This window comes from Pipistrellus kuhlii, unplaced genomic scaffold (assembly GCF_014108245.1).
Source record: "Pipistrellus kuhlii isolate mPipKuh1 unplaced genomic scaffold, mPipKuh1.p scaffold_m20_p_64, whole genome shotgun sequence".
Lineage (NCBI taxonomy): Eukaryota > Metazoa > Chordata > Mammalia > Chiroptera > Vespertilionidae > Pipistrellus > Pipistrellus kuhlii.
The window spans coordinates 1,166,505-1,186,577 of record NW_023425567.1 but is presented as its reverse complement, the minus strand read 5'-3'; the positions used below and the strand labels follow the sequence as shown (position 1 = coordinate 1,186,577).

The following is a 20,073-nucleotide window of genomic DNA, read 5'->3' as shown; positions in this document are numbered from 1 at the left end:
GCAGGGAGTCTGCTGTCTTAGGACAAACCGGCCCTAGGTCCAGAGCCGTGTCCCCTGCCCTCGGCACCCCCACCGGCCACCGCACACCCCACCGGCCACCGCACACCCCCACCGGCCACCGCACACCCCCACCGGCCACCGCACACCCCCACCGGCCACCGCACACCCCCACCGGCCACCGCACACCCCCACCGGCCACCGCACACCCCCACCGGCCACCGCACACCCTCACCGGCCACCGCACACCCCCACCGGCCACCGCACACCCCCACCGGCCACCGCACACCCTCACCGGCCACCGCACACCCCCACCGGCCACCGCACACCCTCACCGGCCACCGCACACCCCCACCGGCCACCGCACACCCCCACCGGCCACCGCACACCCCCATGGGCCACCGCACACCCCCACCGGCCACCGCACACCCCCACCGGCCACCGCACACCCCCACCGGCCACCGCACACCCCCATGGGCCACCGCACACCCCCACAGGCGGTGGGATTCAGCCAGGCACCCACCCTGGGCCAGCCCCCATCACACACACACGCTCTGCGCCCCATGCCCCATGCAACAGTCCCTGGTCCTGGCTGCCCTGGCACCGGCCTTTCATACTGCCCTCTGTGCCCTCCTCACTCGGTCCTTGTCACCAGGCAGCTCCAGACTGTGCTGCGGGGGCCGGAGTCCTGGGGGGACGTCCCGCAGAGAGGGGGGCTGCTGCTGACACCACTGCTCTGCCCAGCGCCCTCTCCCCTCTCCCTGGCCCCCACAGAGCTGCTCTCAGCACCAGCTTCCCCGCGTTCCCATGGCAGCAGCCCGGAGGGGGGTGTGAGGCAGCGGGAGGGGAGGCAGGAGCAGCTGTGGGCAGACATGCCCTGCAGAGGGGAGTCTGTGACGCCAAGCAGGGGGCGGGGGGAGGTGGGTTCAGAGGGCGCTGGACCTGCTGGGCCCGGAGCCTCCGGACCAAGAAGCGGTGACAGTGATGAAGGAGCCGCAGTGGCCACTGCCCTGAAGGCTCACACCTCAGCCCATTCAACACTCAGACGGCGAGGGGCATTACTGCCATCGCCGTCCCCCCTCCCCGTACTCCCTCATCTCCCCTCCCCATGCTCACAGGCAGTGCTGAGGCCAGAGCAGCGGGGGCCAGCCCGGCTCTGCGGTGTGCGGTGTGTGCCGTGTGTGCGGTGCCAGCACCTGCAGGTCCTCACCCTCTGAGCCGCAGCTGCTCCCCTCATGCCCGGCCTTCCCCCAGGCGGCCAGGGCAGCTGCTGTGGGGGTCCCCACCTTTGGCCTCTGCTGCTCAAACCTGCCTCCTGCAGACCGGGGCTGCTCCCGGCCCACTGACCGCTGACCGCTGACCGCTCACCACTGACCGCTGCCTCCATCAGGCAGTCCCTCAGCCTCTCCTCGCCTCGCCTCCTCCTCCCGGGTCACTGAGGGGCCGGGTCAGGGTTACTACACAAGCTAATCCTAGAGTTCATGGAAAGCAAACCAAGAAGACTTTAAAACACATTAATGGGCCCAGCTGGGTGGCTCAGATGGTTGGAGTGTCAGCCCGCACACCAAAAGGTTGTGAGTTCAATTCCCAGTCAGGGTACCTACCTACATTGCAGGTTCAATTCCCAGTTGGAGCGTGTGCCGGAGGCGACAAGTCAACATGTCTCTCTCATATTGATGTCTCTCTCTCTCTCTCTCCCTCCCTCCCTTCCACTCTCTCTGAAAAGCAATGGAAAAAAATATCTTCAGGTGAGGATTAACAAAACAAACAGGAAAAAAAAAAGATTTTAAGTCAAAAAATTAAAACATAAAAGAAGTAAAAAAGAAAAAATTTAATAATCTCACAGTACAGAAAGCCTTTCTCAGTATAACATAAAACCCAGAAGACATAAAAAAAAAATACACAGAAAAAAATTAGATACAATTTGATTACATAACAATGAAAAAGTAGTCATGAGAAAAAAAATCACAAACTCAGGCTCATTGAGAAAATATTTGTAATGCATAGCTCCTTCACATATAAAGAATTCCTTTAAATAAATAAGAAGGTGGCCAAAAATGCAATAAGGAAATGAGGAAGGACATGAACAGCTAGCTCACAGTGGAAGAAACACAGATGGCCCTCAAACGTGTGAAACGATGCTCAGTGTCACTCACAATGAGAGAAAGACACGCCATGTCTGTCATCTCCCCACTGCTGCTCTGCGGGAGCTCCTTTCTTTTTCTTTTTCTTTTTTTTTTTTTAATATATTTTATTGATTTTTTTACAGAGAGGAAGGGAGAGGGACAGAGAGTTAGAAACATCGATGAGAGAGAAACATCGATCAGCTGCCTCCTACACACTCCCTACTGGGGATGTGCCCGCAACCAAGGTACATGCCCTTGACCGGAATCAAACCTGGGACCTTTCAGTCCGCAGGCCGATGCTCTATCCACTGAGCCACACCGGTTTCGGTTGGGAGCTCCTTTCTTTACACCATCACGGTCCCCTCCATCAGGGCCCTGTCCTAATCACCCTACGGACAGAGGCTGTCAGCCTAATCTCTGGGTCAAGAGACCAATCGTATTTGTTGAACAAATAACGAAGGAAGAAAGGAACCTGGGTCTGTGGATTCCGGGCCCAAGGGCTTTTGCCTACAAGCCTTCCACCAACTTCCTTCACTTAATTTTGTAGCAGGCAGGAAAGGCAGGCCTTGTGTGCCCATTTCTCAGATGGAAAGGCTAAAGCTCAGAGGACAGAACCGGGTCTCCCGAGCTCTCCCAGGTCCCTTCCAGGCCCCGGCACCCAACACCAGCCCAGGGGGCGGGGGAGGCCGCGCGCAGGGGCGTGGCCGGCGTGGCACCTACTTGTGTGCGTAGCCCTCGGGGCTGGCCGTGAGGTTGGCCTGCATCACCGCCTGGAACTCGGTCTCGTTGCAGCAGTACTTGAAGACCGTGTTGTTGTGGTGGCAGCACAGGACGAAGGTCTTGTTGTCCGAGAGCCGGGGGCAGTGGAAGCCGAAGTGGTAGTGGCCCTTGTGGTCCATGTACGGCTCGCACACCCGGAAGTGCGCCGACCAGACTGGAACACAGGGTCAAGGCCTGAGCGCCGGGCGTGGGGGCCCAGTGCCAGCCTCACCTCTGTCCTTCCCGACAGCCCTGCTTACACTGTGCCCCCCGACTGCGGCTCCCTCCCCGGGGCGGTGACAGCTGCTGCCTCCTGGGACCCTCTCTGGCCGCTCTGCACACAGTAGGCCACTTAGCTGTGGACTCACCGGCTGTCTCACTGAATCCACCTCTACCGGCCTGATGCAGAAACGGAGGCCTGAGCTGGCGGGGCAGGTGGCGGGGAGCCCTCAGGCCTGCCTGCCTGAGCCCCTCCACGCTCCATCCCTGCTGCAGCTTGCTCTGGGGACCGGCCGAAGGCCCAGGCTGCTGAGGGGCAGTAGCATGCGGGCAAGCACCGGCCCCCTGTGGAGAAAGGGCACCCCGCCCCCCTGGCTCTCCACGAAAGCTCCGGTCCCCGGGGCTGCCCCGTGCCCCTCCCCGCCAGTGCCAGCTGCCCTGGCCTAGGAGGGGCCCTGCTCAGCCCCACGCTGCTGCCCACCCAGGACGGCCGCTGCCAGCGGGGCCCCTGGAGGTCACCGGGGAGGAGGCCCGGACAGACACACCAGTGGGGAGGCCCTGGAGCACTGGCAGCTCCATTTGTCTCTGCAGCAGGGCCGCTGGGTCCGATCTGCGCTGAGGAGGCCCCTGGCGACTACATCTCTCCAGGCCCCGGGGCCAGAGCCCTGGCCCCCGCTGCCAGGTCCCAGGGAGCCGCCTGGCGGCCTTGTGAGGCCCGGGCCCCGCCCCACTCAGCACCCTCTCCGCGGAGACGGCAGGGCCGCTGTGGGAGGGGTCCCAGGTCTCAGGATCAGGGAGCTCCAGGCCCCTCTCAGCCTCTGTCCGTTCTGGGGTGCGGGGACCCTGGGTGGGCTCAGGAGGGGGCACCTTCTCTTAACCCCGTGGGCTCCCACCACGCGGGAACCGAGGCACAGAGCGGGGCTCAGAGTCTCATCCTCTAAGGTAGGGGTGTCGAACTCAATCAGAGAAGGGGCCAAAATCTAAAATCCAGCCTAAATCGCAGGCCGAATGGTTTACTGAACAGTCATAAACTGTCATTGTGATGGAAACGCAGCGGAGTGCAGTGATGACAGCGCGGTGCGGGCCACATTGCAAGGCCTGGCGGGACGGATTTGGCCCGCGGGCCTTGTGTTTGACACATGTGCTCTAAGGACTCAGCACAGCGGCTCGGGGCCCCTCGGCGGCCTCCTGAGCCGGGCGCTGGGCTGGGGTGGGGGAGGGGGGGCAGCCGGAGGAGATGCTGACTGATGGGCTGGGGCTGGGGAGCCCTGGCCTAGGGGGTGAGCAGGGGTATAGGGGACCGAGACAGAGACAGAGAGAGAGACAGAGAGGGGAAGGGAGAAAGAGGGAGAAACACACAGGGAGAGTGACATAGAGAGAAACAGACAGATGGCAAGAGAGAGACAGACAGACAGACAGAGACAGAGACAGAGACAGAGAGGGAGGGAGAGACAAGAGGGGGGGCTGGCTCAGGTCGGGCCTCAGTCGGGCGGCGTGGGGCCAGCCTTGCTGTGAGTCAGGGTGCCTCGGGGCCAGCACTCTGCTCTGGAAGCCGAGGGCCCGGCCCTTGCCCATCTTGGACACAGGGCAGAGCCCACCTGCAACCCAGGAGCCGGGCCCCGGGGTGGGGCCCAGGGTCACGCTGCCAGGGTTCAGGGGCCTGCCCCGCCCTCCCCCAGCCTCAGTGTCCTCTCTGCCCAATGGGGTGCCCACTCATCCCCTGGCCTTGGCCTGCAGGGGGAGGCGGGAGAGAACCAATGAGGCCCCTCCCAGCCGCCGGCAGCCCTGTGCCAGGCAGGTGTGTGCAGCGCAGCAGCTCCTCCCGGAGATGGGGGGGCAGTGGGCACCCCGGTCAGCACCCGGAATCCTGGCCGGGCTGGGCTGGCCGTGGCCTCAGAAGGGACTCTGCCCCCCACGTCTCCCCATGTCTCCCCCGGGCGCTACCTGCCGAGACCAGCAGCGAGAGGACGGTGAGCACGTTCAGGGACCGCTGGCCACAACTGGTCATCGTTTGGCTGGCATGGGGCCGTCCGGAGCTGCCTGCGGGGAGAGGGGGAGGCGGTGTGGGCGGCGGGCGGCGGGCGGCGGGGTGGGGAGGACGGAGACGCGCCATCCAATTTCCTCTCTGGAATGAACGGCTCCCCCGCCGTCCGCTGTCACCTCCTCTTCTCAGCAGGAGGGGACTTAATCAGAGGCCGGCTCAGGTGGCGGAGGGAACGTGGGGGGCGGGGCGGGGCGGGAGGCCACGGGCAGGGCGGGTGCGGGGCGGAGGGGCGGGCGGACTCGGGGACGGAGGACCGCCCGCCCCTCCGGTGTGCACACCCTGGCCTGCCGTCCTCGAGCCGTGATACTCATGACCCGGCCACAGTGCGCGTCTGGCGTCAGGGACACAGCCGCGGCCTACGGAGGCCGGACAGCTCCGAGGCGGAGACACGTCAAACACCCAGAGGGCACACCCCGGGAGCAGACGGAGCCCAACGGGGCAGACAGCCCACGTGGCCGTGGACGGGTGGATGGAGGAGCCACGGACCAGGCTGCAGCCCCGAGAGGAAGGCAGTGCTGTCGGTGCCACGGGTGAACCTCGAGGACCCGCCGAGCGGGTGGGCCTTCGCGGGGACACGTGTGTGGGCGTCCACGGACGGGAGGCCCGGAGCAGGCGAGTGCACAGAGCCGGCGGCGGTCTCGGGGGCTGGGGGGGAGGAGGAATGGGGTTGGTGCTTAAGGAGCAGCTTCTGTGGGGAAGGTGAGAAAGTTCTAGAGACGATGGCAGTGGAGGCGGCGGAACAAAGCCAAGGTGCTCGCTGCCCCTGAGCTGTGCACTGAGCGGGCGGACGTGGAAAATAGCATGTTGTGTGCATCGTGTCGCCATGAAAAGGCCAGGAGGGCGATAAAGCAAGGGGTGTGTGTGAGTGTGAGTGTGTGTGTGTGTGAGAGTGTGTGTATGTGTGTGTGGGTGTGAGTGTGTGTGTGTGTGTGTGAGAGTGTGTGTATGGGTGTATGTGTGTGTCTGTGTGTGTGTGAGTGTGTGTATGGGTGTATGTGTGTGTATGGGTGTATGTGTGTGTGTGTGTGAGTGTGTGTGTGTGTGTGAGAGTGTGTGTATGGGTGTATGTGTGTGTGTGTGTGTGAGTGTGTGTATGGGTGTATGTGTGTGTATGGGTGTATGTGTGTGTGTGTGAGTGTGTGTGTGTTAGAGTGTGTGTGTGTCTGTGTGAGTGTGTGTGTGAGTGTGTGTATGGGTGTATGTGAGTGTGAGTTAGTGTGTGTTAGTGTGTGTGTGTTAGAGAGAGTGTGTGTGTGAGTGTGTGTCTGTGTGAGTGTGTGAGTGTGTGTATGGGTGTATGTGAGTGTGAGTTAGTATGTGTGTGTGTTAGAGAGAGTGTGTGTGTGAGTGTGAGTGTGTGAGTGTGTGTGTGAGTGTGTGTGTGAGTGTGTATATGGGTGTAGGTGAGTGTGAGTTAGTGTGTGTTAGTGTGTCTCTGTGTTAGAGTGTGTGTGTGAGTATGAGTGTGTGTGTGTGTCTGTGTGAGTATGTGTGTGAGTGTGTGTATGGGTGTATGTGAGTGTGAGTTAGTGTGTGTGTGTTAGAGAGAGTGTGTGTGTGAGTGTGAGTGTGTGAGTGTGTAGAGAACGGACGCGGACTGTTAGGGAGGTCGGGGTGGCCTCACTGGGAGGAGACAGCCCAGCAGACAGGAGTGAGGCCAGGACCGCGGTGTGGCTCTCAGGAGGCGCACTGGGGCCAGGTGCAGCCAGTGCAAAGGCCCTGAGGTGGAGCCGCAGAGGCAGTGCAGCCAGTGGGGTGGGAGGGAGGGGTGCAGAGGCAGGAGGGGTGAATACAGCACCTCCTCCTGCTGGACTCGGGGCCTTATGGCATATGAATCGTGTGGGGAAGCCCTAAGGCCAGGCGCTCAGAATGGGCCTCGTTGGGAACCCGGCTGAGGCAGGTGTGATTCCGATGAGGTCAGACTGAGAGGATGGCCCCGCCCAGCATGCCGGGGCCTCAGGGAGAGGGCGCAGGACCAGGAGGAGGTGGAGGCGGAGCAAACCCCGAGATCGCCCCCCGCCCCCCGAGGCTGGGAGCGGCTGGACAGCCGCTGGCGGGCTCCACAGGAGCAGCCCTGAGCAGCCTGGCCTGCGGGGGGCGATCTCGGGGAGATCAGCCTGGCCTGGGGGAGCTCAGTCTGCTGTGAGCGCGGCCCGGCAGCCCGGGGGCGGGGTGCTCCCGCTCCCTGGGCGCAGGGTGTGAGGTGAGAGCCGGCCGCACCGCCTGCGTGGGGACCCTGAGGCCCCTGGCCAGGCTGCCCGTCCGCTCAGCGGGTTCCCGTGGGCCCCTGCCCTCCATCCTGGTGCTGGTGCCGGTGCCACCTCCAGCCCCTGGGGGCCCCGGTGAGGTCAGCGCTGGGAGAGGAGCTGAGAGGCGCCACGCTGCCCCGGAGCGGCCCCTCTGGCTGCAGGGCCGCCAGTGAGCCGGCTTGTCCTCACTCCCAAACCTGGCCGCCGGCAGGGAGCACAGGGACGCCAGCCAGGCAGGCCGTGCGGGTCCTGGAGCAGAGCCGGGAGCCAAGGGCAGCCCGGAGCGAGGGCCTCCGCAAGGAGACCGGCCCAGCCTCAGGGCCAAGGGCAGGAGCACAGCCTCGGCCCTGCCTGCTCTCAGGCTCTTGGTCTCCTCACCAGCAGCACGGGCAGGGGCAGTGGGCAGTGGCAGGGGCAGTGAGCAGTGGCGGTGATGAGGACTCCCGGGCGGGGGTTTGGGGCGTTCCTCTGCTGTCTGTGTCCACAGGCCTCTCCCCTCCCCTCCCCTCCCCTCCCCTCCTCTCCTCTCCTCTCCTCTCCACTCTGCCCGCTGCCCCCCGGAGCCCGCTCTGCCCGCGGCTGTAAGCTGCCGAATTGCTGGAGCTGGTGTCCTCCCAGCCGCCCTCAGGCTCAGGAGGAGATTAAAGCCTTAGGAGGCGCTTAGGACGATTTCCACCGGAGCCTGGGGCCCCGCCCTGGACAGGCACTGCGGGGGAGGGGGGTCCTCAGAGATGCCCCCCCACTGCTGCCCCTTCTAGAGGGGAGGCCTTGGTCCCCCTGGCCCTGTTGGGGGGCTGCCCCAGCTGTGGCCTGAGGCTCAAACCTGAGAGCCGGCGGGAGTGGAGGCCGCTTCTGCCACGTGCCCGCCCGTCTCCTGCCCCGCCCCCCCCCGCAGGCCCTGCATGGATGGGGGAGGCGGTCACTCTGAGGCAGCTCCATGCCACCTCCTCCGGGAAGACTGCCCGGATTCCCTCCGCTGTAAGGAGAGCATCTCCACTGAGGCCTCTTCCACCTCCTCTGTCACCAACGTGTTAACTCACTGTCCCTTCACTGATTCTCTCCGCATCTGCTCGCTGACCACGGGCTGTGGACGAGATGGGGCTACTGCCCGAGGGCACTGGGCACAAGCGCCCACCACCACGCGGTGGCCCCCACGCCCTGCTCCGTCCGCCGGAGGGGCCTGTGGGCGGCGACCCTGCGGGCGGGCGGGTGTGCGGGTTCTGCTCGGCACAGGTGTCCCCACCAGGACAGGCTGTCTGTCCCGTCGGCTCAGGCTCTGGCCCTCCTGGGGCTGCTGGACCAAGGCCGGGGTGGGCAGTCTCTGGGTTGGGCTCAGAGAGGTGCAGTGACTTGGCCGAGGTCACACAGCCGCTCAGCTGCTCAGACCGGAGGCCGCCCGCCTCCAAACGCACCGCCCTCCGCACTGCGAGGCCGGGAAGCACAGCACGGACAGGTCAGACTGACCTCCAGCTTCACTGTCTCTGCAAACCGGGGACCGGCCCCCAGTCACTCCGACAGCGGGGAACATTCCGGATGGGCGGCTCTCCGAGCTCCGATGGCACCCGCCATCATCTCTGCCTCTGCCCGGTCAGCCGGGACCGCTCCCGTGTTCGAGGTTATTTTTAAACGTGGAATTTGGCGAGGCCGAGAGGAGAGGGTGGAGGACACAGGAAGGGAGCCGGAGCCGGGAAGATGAACTAAATCCCAGCAGGAACGCAGGCCTGCGATGATCCGCAGGGGGGCGGGGGGCGGGAGGGGAACCTGGGGAGGCGGGGGGTGGGGTGGGGGGAGGGGAGGCAGGAGAGGCAGGGTAGGGGTGGGGGGCAGGGCCACTGTGTGCGGGGAGGGTGCCGTGGACACCCAGGCCTGCCTCGGGGCCCTGCCCTGAAGCCTGGAGATCTTCGCGTCCACCCACCCCTCGGCCCCCGCGCCTCCCTCGGGGCTGGCCAAACGCGTCACCTCTTGCCGGGACGAGTGGAGGGCAGCCCTGCCTGGAGGCTGGGCCTGGGCCTGGGCCACCCTGTCCACCAGGTCCGAGCGCCCCCTGTGTGCCCGCCCCTGTGGGCCGGGGCAGCTCCTCAGGGTCCTAGGCCTGGGAAGGGACAAGAACAGTGTTCGATTCACCGTGACAATCGAATGGCGGGCGCACACAGTGCCTGGGGACCGGCGGCACGCAGTGGGTGCTCCCAACGCCGATGGTGAGTGCCCGCCATCTCTGCCCAAACCTCACCCGCCGTCCAAGCGCCAGGGGACCCAGTGCCAACTTTCTGACCGCCCGCCTGCAGCGAGAAGCGCCGGTGGCCCCAGTGTGCCCACTCCGAGCCCCCTCCATGTGATCCTGGCCCTGCCCCTGCCTTCCCATCCTCCTCATTGGCACTAGAACACACGGTGAGCGAGTCCCTGCACAGCAGGGCCCGGGCCTCACCCACAGGCCTCCGGGCAGCGGGTGCCAGCGGGCAAGGGAGACAGCAGCCCGGGGCTGAGCACCCGCCTGGGCAGGGGTGTGAGCAGAGCCCCCTGGCTCCTGCCAGCAGCTGCCCTGCCGCCTCCTCAGGCGCAGGAGGGGGGAGGGCAGAGCCAGGACTCAGACCATGTGCCCCGCGCCTGTACCCCATCTCCATGGCTGCCGAGCGTGTCCATGCCCAGCAGCGCACATGCACACGCGTGTGGGCGCACAGGGCATCCCCCATTCCCGGCGGCGCCAACCTCGTCCGGAGCCGGGGGCGTCTGTTCCAGGACCACGTCCACCTGCGGGCGGTAAAACCCCCTCCGAACATGGCGTCCGGCAGGGAGCACTTCCCCGCGGGAGCAAGGGCACAGCGTGTCCTCCCGACCCCCGTGCCCGCCGGAGGGAGCGCGGCCGGGAGAGGACGGTGTCACTGTGCCGCAGCGGCCGAGCGCGCGCCGGGGACCGTCACAGGCCGAGAGCAGCACCGGCCACCGGGACCCAGCCCCGTGGCGCCGGCTGGTTCCCATGGCTCCCCAGCTCGGCTCCAGGAAGTCCTCTGCGTCCATGACTTCCTTAAATCTCGGAGGTGGGCACTGCCATCCACCCACTTCACAGATGAGAACACCGAGGCCCAGGGAGAGGAGGGGCCTGCCCGGGGCACACTCGAAGGAAGCTGAGCTGGAAAGCCCCAGCCTGATGAGGTCCATGGGCTCCTGCCCTGGCCGGCCTCCCCTCCCCCCAACCACCCCCTACCCCGCCCCCCGGTGAAGGGAGGGCTCAGCCGAGACCGGCACCGCCCTCGGCAGCTCAGCTGCCCTGGCCTCACTGTGTCTCCTGGCTGCCTGGCTGCACCGGGGGAAAAGCCGCCTGGACCCCAGTGTCATCTTCTCCGGACACACCGTGAGGGATGGCCGCCTCCGACAGCGGACAGCAAAGATGCCCACAGCCGGGCCCCTCCCGGCCCCGCCCTCGCTCACTCGGACCTCTGCTCCGGCCCCCCTGGGGGGGACCCTGGCCCGGACCCTCTCCCAGGGGAACCTGTAACCGGGGATGACCGCCCACCGGGAGGGGTGCTGGCCGATCAGGGAGGAGATGGAGGCCTTCCTCCATTCACTCATTCATTCCACACGGGCTGTGCGGCTGGTGGCACTGGGTCAGGGGCCTCACCCTCTGTGGGCTGAACAGACCCCCCCAAACCCACATGCAGGTTCTGGGGTGCCAGCAGGCCTGCAGGTCCTCCTGGTCTGATGGGGGCTGGGCGCGGAGGGGGGGAGCAGGGGGGAGCCAGCCGAGTTCTAGCAAACCAGGCACCAGCCCGGAGCTGGCCACCACTGCCGGGGAGAGGCTTGTCAGCTGTGCCGGAGGGAGCTGCCCTCAGGCCGTCAGCTCCAAACAGGCCACAGGCTGTCCACCCCGCCCCACGCCTCCCTGCCGGGCTCACCCCGCCCCACCCCTCCCTGCCGGGCTCCCCCCGCCCCACCCTCCCTGCCGGGCTCCCCCCGCCCCACCCTCCCTGCCGGGCTCCCCCCGCCCCACCCCTCCCTGCCGGGCTCCCCCCGCCCCACCCCTCCCTGCCGGGCTCCCCCCGCCCCACCCCTCCCTGCCGGGCTCCCCCCGCGGCCTGGGCCCTCAGACCCGGCTCCACTTCTGGGTTAACGAGCCTCCCACCCACACTCTCTGCTGCTGACACCGAAGCCGCTGAGTGGGAGGTGAGCCAGCAACTGCCGAGAGCCAGGCCGGCCGGACACGCGCCTGAACCGTGCCAGCTGTCCGTGGGGCGGCCACTCGCCACAGTGCCAGCCCCGGAGTTAGCAGGGCTCCGGCGGCTGTGGCCAGACGGCAGGGGAAACGGGGGGCAGGGGAAACGGGGGCGGGGGAAACGGGGGGCAGGGGAAACGGGGGGCAGGGGAAACGGGGGACAGGGGAAACAGGGGGCAGGGGAAACGGGGGACAGGGGAAACGGGGGACAGGGGAAAAGGGGGACGGGGGAAACGGGGGGCAGGGGAAACGGGGGGCGGGGGAAACGGGGGGCAGGGGAAACGGGGGGGGGAGGGGAAACGGGGGGGGGGGGGGGTAGGAAGTAAGCACCTGCAAACCCTCACTCACCCCACCAGCTCGCGGGGCCCAGACCTGCACACACCACAGCCTCCTCCTGCTCCTCTCCACTCTGAGGCGCTGGCACTCCAAGTCTGTCGCACCCCTCACTGAACTTCCCAGCCACGCTCAGCCCACAGCCCCCGTTTGGCTTGGCTGCCTCCCGCTGCAGGGCCGCCCGGTGCCAGGCTCCGAGCAGAGTGAGGGGGGGCTGCTGGGTGGGTGAGGGGGAGACGCGCCAGGCACGCCCCTCGGAGGCACCCTGGTCCTCATGCCTGTCTCCCAGCATGGCGGGGTCACAGCGTGCAGCTGCAGAGGGAAGCCCGCCCGCAGGCCGAGGCGCTGTCACTCAGGGGAGAGCCGGGCACCGGGAGGACCAGCCCTCCCACCTCAGTCCTCGTGGCTCTGACCCCTTAACCCTCCGCACCAGCCTCCAGCTTTCTAAAACGGACGCCGCTTGCAGTGGGGAGAAACGGCTGGCTTTACAGCGAAGGCTGGCATGGAGGTGACAGTGCTTCCGCCCAATCAGTGCGCTGGGGGGATGCTGGCTCGGTTTCCTGGGGAGGAAGGTAACGCTACAGAGCGCTCACCGGGGGTGGGGGTGGGGGTGGGGGTGCAGAGGACCACAGCCGGGCTGGACTGGGGCCGCGTGCAGGCCGGCCGGGGCGGGGCCGCAGCTGCCCTGTGACCCGGACCTGTGACGGCCTCTCGGAGCCTCTCCATGGCGTGGGGTGCAGGCCCAGCTCACGTGGGTGGCGGGGATCAGACGAAACCGGGGCCTCCCTCCCTCCCTCCCCCAGCTCAGGGGCTGAACGTTGAAATGCTTATTTTAAAACAATGAGCATTTGGCTCAGGTCGGGGGAATCGGAGCGTAGGAGTGGAGTCAGGAGTGGGCTGGACCCGCCTCAGGAGGAGGGGTCGTGCTCGTGGGAGGCCCCGGGACAGGTGTGCTGGGGAGGGACACCCCGCCTCGGGGTGGCAGATCGGGTCCCAGTCCCCCCTCAGCAACTAGCAGACGTGGGACCGTGAGCAGAAGGCTCCATTCAGAGCCTCCGTTTCCTCCCTGCACCCCCCCACCCCTCCTCTCAGTCTTCCCTCCACGGTTCAGGCAGGAAACTTTTAATGAGCACCTACTACATGCCAGGCCCAACTCTAGACCCTGGGGCACAGCCTGAACCAGACAGACAGGTGTGTCTGTCCTTGGCGGGAGGTGCCCTGGGCTGAGGGAGAGGCCGGGCCTCCCTGCCTCCCCTTCTGTCTGCATGGGAGGGACCGCCCGCCCTCAGGGCTCTGATCGTGGCCACGCCCCGTCCGAGGCCCCTGCAGGCTGATGCCCCCCGGGGCTGTTGCCCCTCGCAGACCCGTGGTTGCCAGCCTAGCGCTGGGCGTGGAGGAGGAGCGAGCAGAGGGTGGAGGCTGAGCGGCTGGCGGTGGTGAGGGAGCAGCAGGGTGAGGGGCCCAGCCCCGGCCTCGGACAGTCTGCACATGAACCGCTGCTTGTCCCTCTTCCCCGCTGTGAGGGAGAGAAAATAGCTTTCACACCACTTTCTTTTTTATTTTTTCCACCTCACTGCTTCTAAATCGATCCCAAACAGATTGTCCAATTGTCTGGATTTCAGAGAAAATCTCCGAATCTTCCCCGAGTCCTGCCGGGCCCGCCCCTCCGCCGGGGGGCCCTGTGCTCACCGCTGGCCTGGGGGCTCAGGGGGCCTGCAGGAGCCTCTGGGGCATGGGTCTGCACTCCCAGGCTTGCTCATGCTCAGACCCCCCGGACCTTCCCCGAAGAGCAGGCTTCGTGTCCGCCGAAGGACCCGGCGTCCTGGCCTCCAGCACCTGCAGGCCGAGGTGCTCCTGTCCCCCAGGACAGTGATCTGCGTGCCCGGCTGAGCCACTCAGCCAGGGGGACCATCGTGATCCCGGGGACCACGGCAGCAGGGCCAGCGGGTCATCTCCGGCACCTGCAGGATCGGCTGCTTGGGGCTGCGTGGGGCAGGTGGGCCAAGTACATCCTGACTCGGTGCGGTGAGGGATTGATGAGTGACGTCTGCTCTGGACAGGGCAAACGCCAGTGGTGGCACTTACGCCACGTACCTGCTACCCTTGGTCTACAGAGTCAAGTTCAAGCTCCTTGACTTCCGCGGGTCCTCAGGGATGGCCCAATGCCGACTGCTGCAGCCTCACCGCTCAGCGTCCCACAGTGCCCCAAGGCAGCCGGGCTCAGTGCCCACGCTCCCTCCTCCGGCTGGTGTGCCTGGCTCCTCTGCCTCCGTGTCACCCACCCTTGCTCATCGACCTGGTAATTCACCCTCCACCTCCCTGGTGCCGCCCCCCCTGGAAAGGCCTCTGTGATGCCCCCCCCACCTCACCGCAGGCAGGACTGCTCCCCGTCCTGTCAGAGCCCACCCCTGCTCCCTCCCTTCAGCAGGACTCACGCCCAGGGCAGAGAAGGCAGCGGTGCCCATTCTTCCTGCAGACCGAGTGCTCGCCAAGGCAGGCCTTGGGGGCCAGAAGGCACACAGTTTTTTAAAATTTATAAATGGTTTATTTCTGGAATTTTCTGTTTAGTACTCCAGGCTGGCTGACCGCCGGAACAGACCGCAGAAAGTGACACTGCAGGTAAGGGGGAACCACTGCACCTTACAGATCACAGAGGCTGCTCCGACGCATTGTCTTTGCGCATCATGGCGGCCCCAGGGGAAGGGAGCACCTCCAGGGTCCGGTGGGACTGAGGGTCAGACACACCGAAGAGGAAGCTCCAGAGCCAACCTTCCCAGCCAGCAGGTGGCCGGGCCCCCAGACTCAGGCCCATCTCCTCCCTGAAGTGGGGACAGCACCTGTTCCTGCAGAGAAGAGAGCGTATCCGGCACAAGACTCACTCCTCACTGCTCATCCCTCAAAGGAAACCTGTGCCCAGGCTATTGCCCCGCCTGCGCTGCCCTGATCTGAGACTTCTGATGTTTCTTCACAGCCAACATTCATTCATTCACCTACCCACCCATCCATCTACCATCCATCCGTCCACACATCCATCCATCCACCCATGTATCCACCCACCCATCCACCCATCCATTCATCTACCCATCCATCCATCCACCCCCCCATCCACCCATCCATCCATCCACCCATCCACCCATCCACCCATACATCCACCCATACATTCATCTACCCATCCATCCATCCATCCACCCACCCATCCACCCATCCATCCACCCACCCATCTACCCATCCACCCATCCATCCACCCACCCATCCACCCATCCACCCATACATCCACCCATACATTCATCTACCCATCCATCCATTCATCCATCCACCCACCCATCCACCCATCCATCCACCCACTCATCCACCCATGTATCCACCCACCCATCCATCCACCCATCCATTCATCTACCCATCCATCCATCCATCCACCCACCCATCCACCCATGTATCCACCCACCCATCCATCCACCCATCCATTCATCTACCCATCCATCCATCCATCCACCCACCCATCCACCCATGTATCCACCCACCCATCCATCCACCCATCCATTCATCTACCCATCCATCCATCCATCCATCCACCCCCCCATCCACCCATCCATCCATCCATCCACCCCCCCATCCACCCACCCATCCACCCATCCATCCGTCCACACATCCATCCATCCATCCACCCATGTATCCAGCTACTCATCCACCCACTATCCATCCACCTATCCATCTACCCATCCACCCATCCACCCATCCACCCTGCTAGCCCTCCATCTGCTCGTTCATCCATCTAACCCTCCATTTGCAGACAAGTCCAAAGACCTGGGCGAGGGGCTGGCTACAGAGCTCAGCCAGGAATGAGGCACCTTCGGGGTGCCCTGGGTGCCCTGGGTGCCAGCCACGCCTGCAGCAGCAGTGATCATCCCAACAGCAACACTTACTGCGCACCTACTACGTGCCAGTCTGCACCAAGCACCGCCCTGCAACAACTCATCTAGCTCCCGAAAAAAACCGTGAGGGGGCGCTATCCCCATTTGTAAGTAAAGAAGCTGAGGCTCAGAGAGGGCTGTGATTTGCCCTGGGGAACACAGCTACCAGTGGTGGGAGACGGGGACTTAAACCCCCACGGTCCCCCCGAACGTGGGGGGAATAAACAATGGTTATCACTGCCAGCCGGAATGCCCACTCCTCACTCTGACCCTCACCACCACCTTTGTAATGAGTCACTGTAGATCAGCACGGCCAGCCCTGTGTGCACACGAGGACCGGAGCTGAGAGAGTGAGACAAGCAGCCGGCACGGGCCACAGGTGGGCGGCGGGCTGGGTGCGAGGCCAGGCGGCCGGCTGGAGCTGCCTCCTGTCACAGCTCTGTGGTTGCCATGGCGCTGGGCAGGCACCACGCAGTCTGACGGCTGGGCCTGCTTGATTCACTTCCCATTCAATCAACAGCCACGGGGTGGAGGCCCCGGCTCCGGGGTTCAGGGTGGCCAGCCCGGCTCCTGCCCGGCGGCCTCATGGAGGGGCGGGCGGGAGTGCTGGCAGCAGAGGAAGCGATGTTCCCGTCCGCAGTGGCAGAGTGCTAACCAGCACCTCCGGCAAGTGGATCTCACCTGGCCCCGCAGTAACCGGCTCTGGAGGGGAGGAAACTGAGGCTCAGGCTGTGACTTCCCAGGTCTCAGAGGGAGGAGCCGGCGGAGACTTTCCCAGGTGGAGCCCTGAGCACAGCCTTGGGGATTCCAGGCTGCTCTCGGGGACTGTGCCAGGGCCCGCCTCCAGCTCGGCCCGTTGCCCTGACGATGGGCCTCCGCTCGGAGGCCAGCTCATTCCCCAAGGCCTGGCGGTCCCAACACCCCATCCCCGCCCCGCTCCCTGGAAAATCCCACCGCAGAGACCTTCAGGAGCAAGCCGGGGAGGAGGGGCTGGGTGCCCCTGAGCAGCTGGGCGCTGAGCTGAGGCTGACACCCCGGGCCGGGCCAGCCGGCCGCTGGGACGCAGGGACGATGCTGGGGCTCCCCACCGCCATTTTTGGACACAGAGACGGAAGCTCAGAGCGGGCGCCTGAGGAGGAGCGAGGCGCAGGTGGAGGGAGAAAGGGAACGGTGTAGATCTGGGTATTAGTGTCTGTGGCTCTTTGTTTGTTTTAGAATTTCCATATGATGGCTTACCGCAAATGCCACCACCCCAAGGCTCAGAGCCTGGGATTAGAGCCGTCTGGCTGTGACCCAGACACCCCCGCTGGGTCCATTCTCCTGAGAGAGACTGGAGAGCAACCCGGAAGGCGTGAGGGACTGGAAGAGAAGGGATGTGAAAGGACCCCCAAACACTGAAACCTAAAGATGCCTCGGGGGCCGTGCCTGTCTGAACCCCACTTCAAGACTTTCCCGGCTGCTCCTGCTCTGGAAATGTCCTCTGCCTCTGCCCGGCACACACCTATCCAAGCTGGAAGCTGCCTCCTCCAGGAAGCCCTCCCTGACCACTCAGGCCAGGTGAGGCCTCACAGAGGTCTGGTTTTCCCGTGTTCTCCTGCCCAGAACAAACACATTGCAGAGCCCACGCACCCTCACCCCCACCTCCAGGGCAGGGCCCTGTTCTTATGACCTCCGGTCCCCTGGGCCCAGCAGGTGGCCGGCACAGGGTGGGTGCTCGGAGTGAGGATGAGAGCCAGAGGCCATTTCGGTGGCTGTAAACCCGGCTGAGCACGGAAGATGCTCCAGCAAAGGGCAGGAGCCCAGAGTGGAAGCAGGAATCTGTGACCGGCTCCGGGAGCCGGAGGAGATGCTCACGCTGGGTTCTGGACAGAACCCGCCTTCATTCTTAATTTGTGCCAATATCTGCGAGCAGCACTTTGTTTCCAGCCCGTTATGCTGCTCGGAGCTCTGGTGCTCCGGGCCTGGCGCAGGAGGCAAACTTTCCCGGCCCAGTTTCCCGACGCCCATCCACAGCCCAGGAGCCGGGGCTCCCGTCCCTCCCGCCCCCCCTCCTGCCCCCCTGTCCCCCCTCCACGGGCACCTCCCAGGCTGGCCCGGAAGGATAATCAGATCGTGCAGCTGGGCTTTAGAAGATCAGGGTTTGTCTCATTTCCCAGGGAAGTGTGAACCAAAAAGATTTGTGGTCCCCCCCCCCCCCAGGCTCTGTGGGAGCTTCCAGAGCTGAGCTCGGTGTTAAACGGGTGTGATTTGGGAAACCCGTGCGTTATGCGCTAATTTTTGGAAGGCGACTGCGTGCTTCTGCGGAGGCGGCTGTGAGTGCGGACAGATGGGCGGCAGGGGTCCTGTGCACCCGGCGTGCGAGGGGGGGGGGGCCGAGGGGGAGGAGGGAAGGTGGAGGGGGCGGAGGAGTGGTTAAGGGGGGGCAGGCTATGGAAACAGGCCGGCGGCCGCCCCATTCATGTCTGAGTGGGGAGGTCTGGGAAGGGAGGCATTGGCATCTGTCTGGCTTCTGCTTCTCCGCTTGGCCGGCGGGGATGGCTCTGGTTCTGGTTCTGGAAGGAGCCCTTTTGTGCAAATTCCACGGCCCAAGGCGTGTGCGCCCCTCCCCGCTCCCCGCAGCCGCCTCTGGAGCTCCAGACAGGCAGTGCCCGCGGGGTCCGCACCCCTCAGTGAGCTCAGTGCCCGCCAGGTCGGCACCCTCAGTGAGCTCAGTGCCCGCCAGGTCTGCACCCTCAGTGAGCTCAGTGCCCACGGGGTCCGCACCCCTCAGTGAGCTCAGTGCCCGCAGGGTCCGCACCCCTCAGTGAGCTCAGTGCCCGCCGGGTCTGCACCCCTCAGTGAGCTCAGTGCCCACGGGGTCCGCACCCCTCAGTGAGCTCAGTGCCCGTGAGGTCTGCACCCTCAGTGAGCTCAGTGCCCACGGGGTCCGCACCCCTCAGTGAGCTCAGTGCCTGTCGGTCTGCACCCCTCAGTGAGCTCAGTGCCCGCGGGGTCCGCACCCCTCAGTGAGCTCAGTGCCCGTGAGGTCCACACCCCTCAGTGAGCTCAGTGCCCATGGGGTCCGCACCCCTCAGTGAGCTCAGTGCCCGCGGGGTCCGCACCCCTCAGTGAACTCAGTGCCCGGGGGTCTGCACCCCTCAGTGAGCTCAGTGCCCGCAGGGTCCGCACCCCTCAGTGAGCTCAGTGCCCGCCGGGTCTGCACCCCTCAGTGAGCTCAGTGCCCACGGGGTCCGCACCCTCAGTGAGCTCAGTGCCCGCCGGGTCTGCACCCTCAGTGAGCTCAGTGCCCACGGGGTCCGCACCCCTCAGTGAGCTCAGTGCCCACGGGGTCCGCACCCCTCAGTGAGCTCAGTGCCCGCCGGGTCTGCACCCTCAGTGAGCTCAGTGCCCACGGGGTCCGCACCCCTCAGTGAGCTCAGTGCCCGCCGGGTCTGCACCCTCAGTGAGCTCAGTGCCCACGGGGTCCGCACCCCTCAGTGAGCTCAGTGCCCACGGGGTCCGCACCCTCAGTGAGCTCAGTGCCCGTGAGGTCTGCACCCTCAGTGAGCTCAGTGCCCATGGGGTCCGCACCCCTCAGTGAGCTCAGTGCCCGCGGGGTCCGCACCCCTCAGTGAGCTCAGTGCCCGCGGGGTCCGCACCCTCAGTGAGCTCAGTGCCCGGGGGTCCGCACCCCTCAGTGAGCTCAGTGCCTGTCAGTCCGCACCCCTCAGTGAGCTCAGTGCCCGCCAGTCTGCACCCCTCAGTGAACTCAGTGCCCACGGGGTCCGCACCCCTCAGTGAGCTCAGTGCCCACGGGGTCCGCACCCCTCAGTGAGCTCAGTGCCCGGGGGTCTGCACCCCTCAGTGAGCTCCCTGGCCGGCCGGGAAGCCTTCTGCACCATGACGGTGAGCAGGGCACCGCGCGCTGGGCCTCAGTGTCCCCATCCGTCCCTGGGCGGGCAGACAAGCTTCCGGGCCCCACATCACAGCACAATGCACAGGCCTCACACACCAGGGTCCCCATCTCCCCACCCCCCACCTATAAGCTGTGACTCCCACACTGAACACTTCCCACCACAACTCACGGCCCGCGCTGCCCCACGGGAAACCCAGGCCCAGTGGGAAGTGCTTTGCCGAGCCGCGAAGTCAGGAGCCCCCACGTTCCCAACCGGTCACAGCCATGACGGAGGAGAAGAGGGAGGGGGGCTGGTCAGAGGCGGGCGCCTCCTCAGTCCTCACACAGCCCGAG

At 65.2% G+C, this 20,073-nt stretch overlaps 1 protein-coding gene across 2 annotated transcripts in view; it reads right to left on the bottom strand.

The window, feature by feature from the left end:
- The window catches only part of SHISAL1 (shisa like 1), a 41,618-nt gene that overhangs the window by 17,013 nt on the left and 4,532 nt on the right, over positions 1 to 20,073 (bottom strand). For both annotated transcript variants that reach the window (XM_045575089.1, XM_036420246.2), the window contains exons 2-3: positions 5,046 to 5,141; positions 2,844 to 3,057 (exon numbers count right to left, since the gene is read on the bottom strand). In XM_045575089.1, coding sequence (XP_045431045.1) covers positions 2,844 to 3,057; positions 5,046 to 5,109 — 278 coding nt within the window. In that variant the 5' untranslated portion in view covers positions 5,110 to 5,141. The remainder of the gene's footprint in view (positions 1 to 2,843; positions 3,058 to 5,045; positions 5,142 to 20,073) is intronic.